Source organism: Polypterus senegalus, chromosome 13 (genome assembly GCF_016835505.1).
Source record: "Polypterus senegalus isolate Bchr_013 chromosome 13, ASM1683550v1, whole genome shotgun sequence".
In the NCBI taxonomy this organism is placed as follows: Eukaryota; Metazoa; Chordata; class Cladistia; order Polypteriformes; family Polypteridae; genus Polypterus; species Polypterus senegalus.
This window is the reverse complement of record NC_053166.1, coordinates 48898427-48911351: the sequence shown is the minus strand read 5'-3', so window position 1 is coordinate 48911351 and position 12925 is coordinate 48898427. Positions and strand designations below refer to the sequence as shown.

Here is a 12925-nt window from a genome sequence, read left to right as displayed (position 1 = left end):
CTTATGACATCCCTCATCACTCAGTTACAGTGCTTATAAAAAAAATCACATTTGGAAGTTTTCACATTTTGTAATATACACCATTGAATCACAGTGGATTCAATTTGGCTATTGTGATCAACAGAAACACTCTTTAATGTCAAAGTGAAAGCTCGCCAGTCTCAAACACTGTAGCCTGTAATTTGTTCAGAGTTCTTGTGGGTTTCTTGGTGGCTTCCCTCACTAGTCTTCGACTTGCATGACCATTAACTTTTTGTGGATGGTCTGCTCCAGGCAGATTTACTCCTGTACCATACTCTTTGCATTGCTTAGCGATTGATTTAACTGGACCCCAGGGGATATCCTGTGACTTAAATATTTTCTTGTCTCCATCCCCTGACTTGTGTTTTTCAGTCTCCTTTTCACAGAGTTGCCTGGAGTGTTCTTTTGTCTTCATTGGGTAGATAAGGCCGTGATACTAACTCAGCACAAGTTGGAACTTCAACCTAAGGTGCATTTATACGACAGTCAACTGAAACCCCATATAGACAGACAGATAGATAGATAGATAGATAGATAGATAGATAGATAGATAGATAGATAGATACTTTATTAATCTCAAGGGGAAATTCACACGATGATCGCCTTAGAACTTTTTATGGGGCTTCTAAAATGAATTGGCTGTACCATTAATGATTTGGATGTGTTGAATTAAAAGGGGTACATATGCAATCAATCATTTTGTGTTTTATATTTATAATTAATTTGGACCACTTTGCAGAGATATTTTTACAATTTGACATTAAAGAGTCTGTTGATCTTTTGATCCATTTATCAGTGGCAAAAAGCCCATGAAATTCACAATAATTCAAAGTTGTATAACAAAATGTGAAAACTTCCAAGTGGGTGATCAGTTTTTATAGGCACTGTATATTCACTTACAGTAAGTTCTGTTTATTCTTAGTTTTATTCGTAGTAGATAGGCTTAGGGAGAGGTTAGAGATTTACTCTATACATACTAAACACTAACAGAAATGTAGATAAGTGTGCAGCATTTATATACTGTAAATAAGAATAATATGTACCAATTTCAATTAATTATTTTAGTAATAATCTGACACCCTAGTAGAAGAAAACAAAAGTTAATGTTACAGGGATAAAATAAATAAAAAGTGTATCTATTTAAGCATGGTGGTATAACAGTTAGCACTGATGCCTCACGTATCCTGGAACCTGGAGTCACTGTGCATGTGAAGGTTACACATTCTGCCTATGACGGTATGGGTCTTCTCTAGGTATCCCAGTTTCTTCTCACATCCCATAGATGTGTATTTTAGGGTAATTCTAAATTAGTGAAAGTTGATGGGGGTGTCCTGACATGGACTGGAATCCCATTGAAGGCAGCTTTCTGCCTTATACCTGATTTTGCCAGGATAGGCTTAATCAGTTCTGAAAAGTAGAATATAGAAGACAATAAATGGATAGAAGGAGTGATTCTGTCTAGTGATATGATCTACACTGCTACTTGTCTAATCCAGATTATTTTGTTATAATTATGTAATTATTAATCATCTTTCATTGTAGATGATATTTTAGGTGGGATGAACCTCATTCAGTGATAAATATAATTTATTATCTGTTTGTTTCTTATGTTTTTGCTCTGTTTTTGATTTAACACTGTTCTTTGTCTCCTGATTGGATTAAAAGCTGCTTCGACTGTTTTCCTCCAAGGTATACTGTACTGCTTGTGTCTCAATAGAAAATGTTCACTGCATGTGACTGCTGCATTTAGCCATCAAGTATTCATGAATTGTAGCATTTGCTTTGATTTGGGGAATACTGTAAATGTGATGGTCTTCGTATTTCTAGTTTAAACCTATTTAGATGGTAAGGCAAGCTAATGCAGCAGAATACCTCTTTGTAACTACAGTGGCACCATCCATACATTAAATAAGTGATTGACCAATATCCTAAACTTATTAGCGACCAAGCCCTAAACTAAACCATATCTGGATACCAAAATGACAGCTGTGCCATGCTGGCCTCCTGGAGAACCTTTGAACACATCTGAGCATGTGTCTTTCATGACACGTTAAAACCAATCTGTGCCAATGAGAGGGCATAGCCTTAACAGATTTAAAAAAGACAACCAAGAGGTAAACCTCAATGTGACATTGGTGTTATTTCTGGACACAATACCTTGAACCTCATCTGGAGTGCCTGTGTGACATCAGAGATGTATCCAACCAAGTGTCCTTCATTCAGTTTCTTGTGCAGGGCTTCAATTTTCAGCCAAGCAATGAGCAAAAAATACCCTACTCATTATGTGCAATCCTGTGCACATGTTTGGTGCTTTAGTGAACTTAAATGCTTTCATTTATCTGTAAGTAAATAGAAGTTAACATAACTTCTGTATGTATTAATACATAACTAGTGTTTATTTGTTGATCTTAAAGAATTGATAAAATGTGGTATATGCAAAAGATGGGCACCCATTCCTTTGATTTATTAAAACATGTGTAAGTTCTCAGATTTGAATTAAGTCATTAGACATTAAATAAAACCAGGGGAGACAGTCTTGGGTTTGAACAAATGCTCTTACCCTTTCAAACTCTTGGAATGCTGTATGCACTCTCAACAACCATGTATCCATCTGGGGACTTTAAATAACATATTTGGCTCTTAACTAAAAAAAGTGTGGCTATCAAAAGCCATCTAAATACTTGTTTGCAATCTGTACTGTCAGAAACATCTTAAAGAAATCAAAGGTGTGGAAACTGTGAAAGGCAACATTTTGAAGACCCAGAAATATTTATGATAACATTACATTTCGGACTGATTAGATATGCATAGTAGAACTCACATATTACAGCAAAGATCTATAGAATGTTAATTGTGGTGTCCCAAAGGTCCACAATACAGCAATGCATACATGAAATGGACTGCATGGAAGTGTTGTCAGAAAGAAACCCTTTGTACAGCCTTACCACAAGGATCAACATATGAAAATAAAAAAGAATGGTTAGATAAGTAAGAAACATTTAGAAATAAGTGTGGTACAACCACAAAAGAGAAAAATAGCAAAAATCTGTATCCTGTAAGTGAGAAATTATTTTCACTGTCATGTGAAACTCAAAAAAGTAGCCCTTCTCACAAAATCAGGCTTCTTATTCCTACACAGGCTTAAAAAGTACTGGGTAGGCCTCATCATTACAGAATAAGCCTGGCCCCCAAACTTGACAGTCAGGCTTATGGCATGAAAAGGTCAAAAGAAGGCAAAGCTTATAAATTCAAAAAAAGGGAGGGAAACTGTATAAAACCTATGGCTGAAAAAGCAAGCCAAAGATCCTGAATAAGTGAGTTTACTTACAAAAAAATGGTAAATGCATATAGTGGTGATGGTAAAAAAAATCCTAAAATGTAAGATCCAGAAAATTAAAACAAGGACATACAAAGCAAATTTAATCCTAAAAAGGTAGGCCATACAACATGACCCTAGTGAGCTAATGCCTCAGCATTGGCCTCTGAGGTCTTTATAAAGTTTACGGGTTTTTTCCTGAAGCTGTTACATAAGAGGTCCCTGCCCTCTTCAGCTCTATATATATCAAATAAGGACAATGAATTAACAAGATAATATTAACATAAAAGTGTTCACAAAAAGCCACAAATAAAAGGAATTCAAGCTAAAACCAGGGAGGAGACCCCAAGTCCTAATAGAAATTCAGTATCACATGCAGTCTAACCTGGGTGCCCAAACTTTTGTATATAGCTGTAACTGTGACTTTGAATGACTTTACAAAATCTAAATTTAATACTTGATGTGCTAATAAAGTTCTTGTCTATTTAATTAAAAAGGCATAAGTAAACCTTATGATATGGTGAAGGTTGTCTGCTTTCAATCTGGTTAAAGCCCTACACGTTTTCATAAGTGCAGTCTGAGCTTGGTCTATCACTCACATCATGTGTAACCCTTTGAGAACTGGCTTTTATTATGAGCACAATGTAGAATGTAGTTGAAAATCCCTTGTTTTTTATTTAATCCAGAAAAATAAAGAAACAATGGGATGCTATATCATGTTTTCAAAGGGGGGTCTACTCACTTTTCAACTAGTGCTGGGCAAATAAGTGTGTTGTTAAGCAATTAACTTCCCAGGAGAGCACTAAAGTAGTGAGTCTTAAGTTGTGGAAACATAACATTTAGCTAGCTTCTGTTAATTAGCACTGTTTCTTTGTAGTAGCACTTACTTATACTATAACCTGACTTAATTTGTTTATGTCTGTATGCAAGTATGGTTATTTATTGATAAGGACAGAAGCCTAGCAAGTTATTCAACTCTTACATGGATGTAGTACATAAATGTTAAAAGTTACTTCATTTCTAAACGGTCTTTTAAATTGAAAAAGTTAGTCTTCAGTACATAATGTGTTACCTGGATCCTGTATTACATCTTATATATGACTTCATGCAATGGATTTGATGAAATAATTTTTAAAACAGCAATGTTTTTTATGTCATGTTGCATGTAATTAATCACCATCAGCTTCCTGCATATACTGTGAAAAAGACCTCCCCAGCCCAGCATAGCAAACAGATAGACAAACGTTTGGTTCAAGACATCACCTCATAGAACTATCACTTGATTGCATTAATCCTGAATATTTTTGGTCCTTAATAGCACTTTTCCACTAGCAATGAGGTAATAGGTGAAACAAGGCTAAGATTTGAAGTTCCCTGTAATTAATCATGCACCTCATTGAGTAGACCTAGTAATGCCTCAACCTGTGTTGGCCTTTTAATGCCTCAACAAGGCCATGGTACAGCTGGGGACCGGCTGAAATATGAGAACATGTTAACAAACTAATTTGGTGAAAAACCGAAGTTCGGAGTTTCAAGTATTCAGAGTTGCTTAAATAGGACTGGAGAGTCGGGGGGTTCGTTCCAATGGAATTTTGAGCATCCTGCTATAATAGCATTACATCAGGGAGTGGGTTTTGGGGTGTGGGGTGTAGATGTTGAAGTATCGAACATCTGCTGACTAGTGATACATCCATGACTGGAGAATGCCGTAGACAGCTAATGGGGAAAGACTAGGCTACAATACATAATCAGAACACTGATTTTTGCAAACTGGCAAAAAAAATTCCACAGACTGGCACCAGTCTGTGGACTGGCAGTTGTGAAACACTGATGTAGGTAACAGTTCTATACACGTATCTGTTCACAATGTTCAATATAACAAAAATGTAAGTCTCTAAAGAAGTTCTGAATGTAGGTAGATACTTTATCAAAAAAGATGTCAGAAGCAAGTGTCCTGCACAGTGTAAAGCAGTGCAAAAAAAAAAACTCAAGCAAAGTATAGAAAATAAGCAAAAACAATTTTGACCATAGTGATTCCTTCCATAGCTACTATTCAGGTAGGTGCACAAATGTCAAGGTAGAATGTCAGCCTGTTGCTTACACATTTGATTTAACAGATGTTTAAATAATATCTGTTTTTTTCTGTGTTGTAATAAGTATAAACATAAAACCAGGTGATCAGAATTATTGTGATTTCTGTTATTAGTGGAAAAGCAGTACAACTTTTCCTTATGAGATTTTTCATCGCACAGCTAGACACGTTTATTGAATTATTCCTACAGAAAGTGTCCGAGTGCTGAATACCTTACCAGGTAAGCTCATGCCCCTCTTTCCCACTAGTTCCATCTTTAAAGAACCTTAACAGTATTTTAAAATTAGGATTGAACATTTCAGGAAACTCTGATACCAACCAAAGGGTGCCAGTTGCACCATCATCTCATTCAGTGTCCTGCTTACACTGGTAGTGCAATTATTGCCAGTAGTCTCCATTGGACGACAAAGGTAAAGTTTCGTGCTTCAGAAATATCCCTAGACCATATAATAGATAATATTTGTAACAACATGTACCTTATTGAGTAATACTGTGTGTATAGTTCCTCCATATACTTCATGTGTTGCTGTTTTTTTAAAATTGCCTTTTTGTTTGACGTTAGTATTCAATGTGGTGCTTCTCTGTCATTATGTTTCCATTTCTCAGCCTTTTTAACCAGCTGTAGTTTGAACATCCTATCTTTCTCTTTTGTGTGTTTTCATTGGTCTGTTTGTTGCATGTGTCATGAATTGTTCACACCATCATACAAAGAGGATTCTAAAATGTATATTTTTGTGACCATTTTTTATCTTTTCACACCCACTGTTTCTTCTGTATGAATTGTGTAAACTCCCTGCATGAGCTGTAGAGTATCAATATGCAGTATTGTATTTAATATACTACATACAATTAAATATAAAAGACAGTAATAGAAGAGGAAAACTTTTTTAAATACATGTATTTAGGATTACGTTTACATTGAACTTTATTTTTGCAGTAGACCTGTGAAAAACTATAATATATTAATCAATACACTGTTACCAAATGTCTAATTGACAAGCATAAAATATATGCTAGAAGATCCTCTATCTTCCAGAGCCCTTCTCCATTGTTCCAAAGTCACTTCCAATTCTTTCTTTTTGGTACTGAATGCAACAGAGAATTTGTCCTTTTCCAGATTACTTCACTGTTCTTATTCTTCCTCTGCATCTTTTCTCACTTTCTTGATCAACCTTCTCCATCGAGCTTGGTACACCTCCCTCCTCTCCATCAAATCCCTTTCCTTCCAAACTTCTTTTACTTTATCCATCCACCTCCGCTTTGGCCTCCCTTGCCTTCTCTTCCCCCTTACTTCCATTCCGTTTACTCTTCTAAACCTTATTTTTATGGTCTCATGTCCATACCACTTCAACCTACATTCCTGCACTTTATTAGATAGCTCTCCCACTTTTGTTATAGCTATGATTGTCTCATTTATTATTGTGTCCTTTTTTGTAACTCTACACATTCACGTCAACATTCTCATTTTTGCCACTAATTTCTTCTCTTGCACTCCACTTATTGCTAACGTCTCATCTCAATATATCATTGCTGGTCTTACTACTGCTTTCAAAACCTTACTTTTAACCTTTGCCTTTATTCTTCATTCACACAATACACCTGATACTTTTTCTGGTTGTTCCTTCCACACTGTACTGTACTCTGTGGTTTATCTCTGTGCCTAATTCTCCATTTTGGGTGGTCACTGTTCCTAGATATTTAAAAATATCCACTATTTTCAGCATACCTCAATGCAGTCTAAATTCTGAATCCTGATCATCATTAAGCCTCATCTATTCTGTCATCTTCCTGTTTATCTTCAACCCTCTATCTTCCAAAGCCATTTTCCATTCTTCTCACTTCTTCTCCACTTCCTGCTTTTTGGTGCCACACATCACAATGTCACCAGCAAAATGCATGCAACTCAGATTATTAAAAATTGGCTAGTGCTATATGTTATTTTGGTCCATTTTTACTAAATATGCATCGGAACAGCACACAATTCATTAACATTTGGCCCAAAGTATGGACCACAAGACAGCCACTCTTCTGCAGTAGTCATTTATCACATTTCATTGGCCTAATTACATTAGATTATTTTTTTGCACACTTCATTCAGTGCTTAGAAACTAGCAGGTATGCTTTATACTACAGGTGACAGTATTTGATTTTGGAAAACAGGAGAGAGATTGTATTGCTATCTAAAAAAATAAAAAGTAAGATTATCAGAATTATTGCTACGCTAAACATTTACCTCAGAAACTGTTCAATTTAAAGTTGTAATTATGTTCACCACATTTAATAGAAAGAAACTTGAGTTTCTTTATTGTAGAGATGCTCTAACTTCTTAGGGGGTTAGCATCATGTAATTTATTTTGGGATACATAGAGATACACTTCTGTGTATATATATATATATATACTTATAGATTGCCCAGCACTAGAACTGTCATTTGCTTAAAGAAAGAAAGTTAAGGGTGCAGGAGTGATCATCTGCAGAATACAAAGTGCCATGTATTTATATAAGAGCTAATGGATTCTCTCTTTGCTTGGCAGGCACCCACCGTTGACATTCGGCCTCGTTCTGCCACTGCAATTCAGATGAATAATGCCACTCACCTTCAAGAGCGTGATGAAGAGTATGGTTATGAGTGTCTCGATGGAAAGGACTGCACCAGCTTTTTCTGCTGTTTTGAGGACTGCCGCTCTGGGGCTTGGAGGCATGGAAGATTACACATCCGTGTGGCCAAAATTGACTCCTATGCCCGTATCTTCTTCCCAACAGCGTTTGGTTTGTTTAATCTGGTGTACTGGGTCTCCTATCTCTATCTTTAGGAAGATTTTGTAGCTGGCCTAAGAAAAAAAAAAAAAAAAAGTAAAAGAACGAAAATACGTTCCACTTGGAAGACCATAACTTTTTTTGGCCAAGCAAATTAAAGGTTTCAGTACTTACTATGATTTTTTTTTTCCTTCCTTCTTGGGGCGGGCTTTTTTTAAATGAAGCAAGCAAAATCTGTAGCAAATTTCAATTCAGTGGGATGATATATATTTACTTCACTGCATTTTTAGGCAATGCACTAAGGAGCTGTGGTTCTTTGAAGATGTATCTAAGGTGATGTGCTGTCTGTTTTCACCTTCACTGCTCGGATATGCACATTGTATTAAGACACACAGTCAGTTCCTGTATCAAACAATTCAGGGCTTGCATTGTTACGAGTGTCTCAGACAGTGCAGCTAAGGTGGCTTTGGTGACAGACCCTCTCCCATCACATTTCCTGCCCAAAATGGAGTCAGACGAAGCCAGTGCTGGGACCAAACTCAACAATGTTGGCCTGCTCTCTAGATAATGCATTCTTTGCAAGAGCAACAGATTTGTTAAAGTAGTAATGTAAGGGTCTTTACAAATGTGGTCCACACAAAAGGCACTGTAAATGAAAAAACAAAAAATCTTTAAGATTGATTAAGTAACTCCTTCCAAAAATCTATTTTTTTAATAAAATACATAAAGTATTGGGGAAAACCACATTTTGGCCAAAATGTAAAGAATAGTCTGTTAAATTGTATTTATTGGATGTGTTAAACATCTCAAGATACATTGGGAAAGAGGCTTAGATGAAGCATTAAATGTGTTAAAATGGAGACTTTATATAATGGGGACATGGCAACAAAACATACACTCAATGATCTAATGTTAAAAACAAAAGTCTTGTAAATATGTGGATACATTGTAGTGGTTTCATTTTACTGCATGCAACTTTCAGGCCAAAAAAATATCTTTGTTTTTGTTGTCCATGTAAAGAAGACAACCTGTCAAAACCCTGATTTTTATCTTTTTTTTTTTTATGTGTGTTTGTCTGCTTTCTGGCCACGTCCCATGCACATGTGATCTAAGCAGCAGAAAGATTTCCAGTTCGATTTACACCAGCTGTATAAAATGTAGACGCACAAGAATGAGACAAAGTCACAAGCTCCCCACTTAAACACTATTAGAGGCATTCTAGCATCCAGGCACCCCACAAGAAAATGGAAGTTCATAGTCATTTGTATGGCAAGCTGCTATTAGACAAAATATCACATACACATATACTGTTTTTGGGTATATTTCACTTTTTTAAATAGAATGAGAGGGGTCTAAGTACAGCCTGCAATACATATAACCTACATATAACCCACAACGTCAATCACAAAACGCCCTTTGAGCCAGATAACCTAATCTTAACCATAGTGTAATGCAATGGGGATTTTGTTACTAAAAAATTAAGGGCCTTTTGTGATGTCAGGGCTTTACTTGACTGACCTCATAGGTACTGCGGACTGCAAGCTTCCAAGGAAGTTGAGCGTTAGATGTACAATGTCTGGCAAAAAGGCCGTGGTTTCATTCTGTTGAGAAAAATACTTGTTGTTATTGTTGTTGTTTAATCATTTAGTGAAGTCTGATTCTGTGTGTCCTGATGGACTTTAGTGCACCAGGCCTTACTATCCGAAATTGCTTCTCCAGTATTCCTTGAAGGTCATATGCATTGTCTATCCATCTTGACCTCTATCATCTTCTTCTCCTTTTGCATTCAATTTTCCCCTAACATGAGAGTGTTCTCCAGGGAATCCCGTCTTCTCATTATGTGGCCAAAGTATGTGTGCTTCTCTATGACAAGCAAGCCTACCAATGAGAACTCTGGTTATATTTCTTTAAATAATTTTTATTAACACATGCTAATGCCATGTACCTTTTCAGAAAAAAAAAACAGTGCATATGTATGTAGTTATGTATGTATGTGTACACTTATCGATGCTAGGAGATGTCCCAATATGTGTTTTTCAAGATGTAATTGTCTCACACAGACTTATCCTAAGCATGTGAAGCGATGCACAGCGGTATTCCATGAGAGTTTCAGTGCTGTATCAGTTTAGCTATTGTTTGCATTTTGCTTTGGACTTGTGTTTGTTTAGTCTTCATAAGTGATTTCCGATGACCTCAAAAAGTCAATGTGCCAAGCACCCTTCAGATTATCTTGTTGCTCCTGCTGCTAAAAGATGAGAACATTAGACACTCTAACCACAAATTGTAAACAATATAAAAACAGAAAAGTATTTTATTTCTCAACACTTATGGTTGTTTGGAATCGAATTTTAATGGTCAGAATAGTGGTGGACAGTTCCAGGTAATATTTTATTGTGTTTCTATATTGGAAAATTATTACCACTATATGTAATTGGATAATTTTTTAATTGGCAGTAATACGCTTACTGCAGAGTAGTCTCTGTCAAGATCAACTTAAGGATGTCCGCAAAGGTAGCAAAAAAAAAAAATTTAAAAAAATTAAGAAATAGCCTACTGGCTCCTCTTCTTGGAATGTGCAATCCTTTTCCTGTTGATAGCAGAGTGGGTACACTTAAATTAAATACGTTTCTGGCCTGTGGCAGCCACTCCCTTGGTGTTCACACCGTTATTATAGGCAAAGCCGAGCATTCTTTTTTCTTTCCCAGTTCCCGTTTATACCTTCCAAGGGTCATGTGACTTGAAGAGTCCTCTTCCATGTTCCGTGATGTTCTTGGAGCTTTCTGATCACCTTCAGGAGCATGTCCTGTCTTTTACAATTTTGTCCTGCTCCACAAAAGATGTAGAACAGGCTTTGAGACATCTGGAGTTTACAACCTGTTTTTTTATTGTTCTCCCAGCAGGATTTGCATATGTGTCAATAAACAAATACTTTGTCTTATCAGCCAGTTCATAGTAAATAGAGTGCTTTAAATTTGTGTAGAAATATGAAACATTTTCTCCATGTCTTAATAAATATTCAAATAAACATCATTCATAGCTCCATAAACATCAAAGCAATATTAACTTCCTTTTACATGTTCTATTAGTCATATCTGATCTGATGATTGATTCACGAAGATGGTTCATATAAAGGAATTTTTCTGTGGCAAATCATTCTTAACATGGTGAACAAATGCCCAAGAATTATTTTGGAATAAGTACGTTTGTCATATAAAGCATGTTGCGTACTTCCAGTTTTACCAAAGGGGTGCCTTATACTTAAATCCCTTCATTTCCAAAAACTTTTTTTTCTAGTACATTGTCACAATTTGAAAAAGAAGAAACCCATTTAAAAAAAATAAGATAACAGCTGTTGCCATTTTTTCATATTTCAATCCATGCAGCTACTGAATTTGTGACTAATGTGTACAGACATGACTACATGTGTACAGTAATGCTTGTGTCCCATATAATCTAAATAATCAAAATACTGCACAGTGAGTCCCTCAGTACTAGACACTTGGTCAGCAACAAACACACTCTTTTAAATAAACTACAAAAATATAAATTCCTTTGTCACTTTTTTATCCCATCTTCAAATGTGCCAATAGCTTTTTCTCTTCAACACTGATTCCTTGACGTATTGTATGTAAATTAAGTATCTGTGCTGTGATGTGACCTCCTCGCATCTGTCCTGTACTGTAGGTGTTTTACAGTACATCAGTCCTAGGGGACAGTATTTATACAAGAATATTTTATTTATTTTAGGTATTTTTTAATTGCCACAAATCATGAAAACAAACATTTTAGATTAGCAACTGAAGGAAATGAAGATGAATGACATCAAAATGTATTTCACTTTTTGAATGTTTGTAATTTATTTTACATGGACCTTGCTAATAATAATTGCTATTGAGTATTGGGTGATTTCTGAAGCCTTAGTTTAATTTTTTTTTTCTATTTTTTGGGGGGGGGGAAATTGAGAACACTGTGGAAAAAAATCCTTATTAAGCTGCAATTTTTGTAAATAATTACCCATATGTGCAAAGAAAATGTATTGCAGCTCTGAAGCAAGGCACTTACATGCAAGCCTGAAATGAAAGCAGACAATGAATACAATAGCAATGGGTTTGCTTTATTTCATTTGGGGTAATGATGATGACAATATTTTGACCTGTTTCAGTATCACTTCAGTATTCCTGTTTGTAAGTTCACACTGTAATTATTTGTATCACTCCATGCTGCCCGCTCCTGTATTTCCTTGTATCCCAAGGGATCTTTCTTTGCTGCATTGGGAAGACTGATTTTTATAGAACGAAATGCCAGATGGTAGCCCCCACAGAAAGTGAAGCTGCTTGCACATGTGCTATAATTGCACTCTCTAATGTTATGCATCTCTGTGTTCTAAATCAACAAAAAAAGAAATAAACTGAAACAATTAATTGAGCCACACGTGTTTTATTCTGGGCTTTGATTAATATGGTTTTGTGTGTGTCTGAATAACTTGGACAGCATTTGTAGCCCTGTGTCGAGAAGATACTGTAACGGATGCCTGGGCCCAGGGGAGTCATGGGGAAGGTCATGGGGAGCTGGAATGCATCTCTGCTTTCACCTTCCCCTACACTATCAAAAACTGTGTCAATTACCAAGCGAGCTATCCTCCAATAATATGCATCTGCCTCAAGACCTTATTTATGTATCCCTGCCAGAAATGATTACCCACACTGACATTGCTGCATTTCATCAGAAAAGTGCCAAAG

General features: G+C 36.1%; 1 protein-coding gene across 2 annotated transcripts in view; it reads left to right on the top strand.

Moving 5' to 3' along the window:
- Positions 1 to 12611, top strand: part of gabrg2 (gamma-aminobutyric acid type A receptor subunit gamma2) — a 167148-nt gene extending 154537 nt beyond the window's left edge. Inside the window, exons 9-10 of one of the 2 annotated variants that reach the window (XM_039774766.1) lie at positions 1687 to 1710; positions 7964 to 12611. In XM_039774766.1, the coding sequence (XP_039630700.1) occupies positions 1687 to 1710; positions 7964 to 8242 (303 nt within the window). In that variant the 3' untranslated portion in view covers positions 8243 to 12611. The remainder of the gene's footprint in view (positions 1 to 1686; positions 1711 to 7963) is intronic. The other variant, XM_039774767.1, reaches the window with a different exon arrangement.
- The last annotated feature ends 314 nt before the right edge of the window (positions 12612 to 12925 follow it).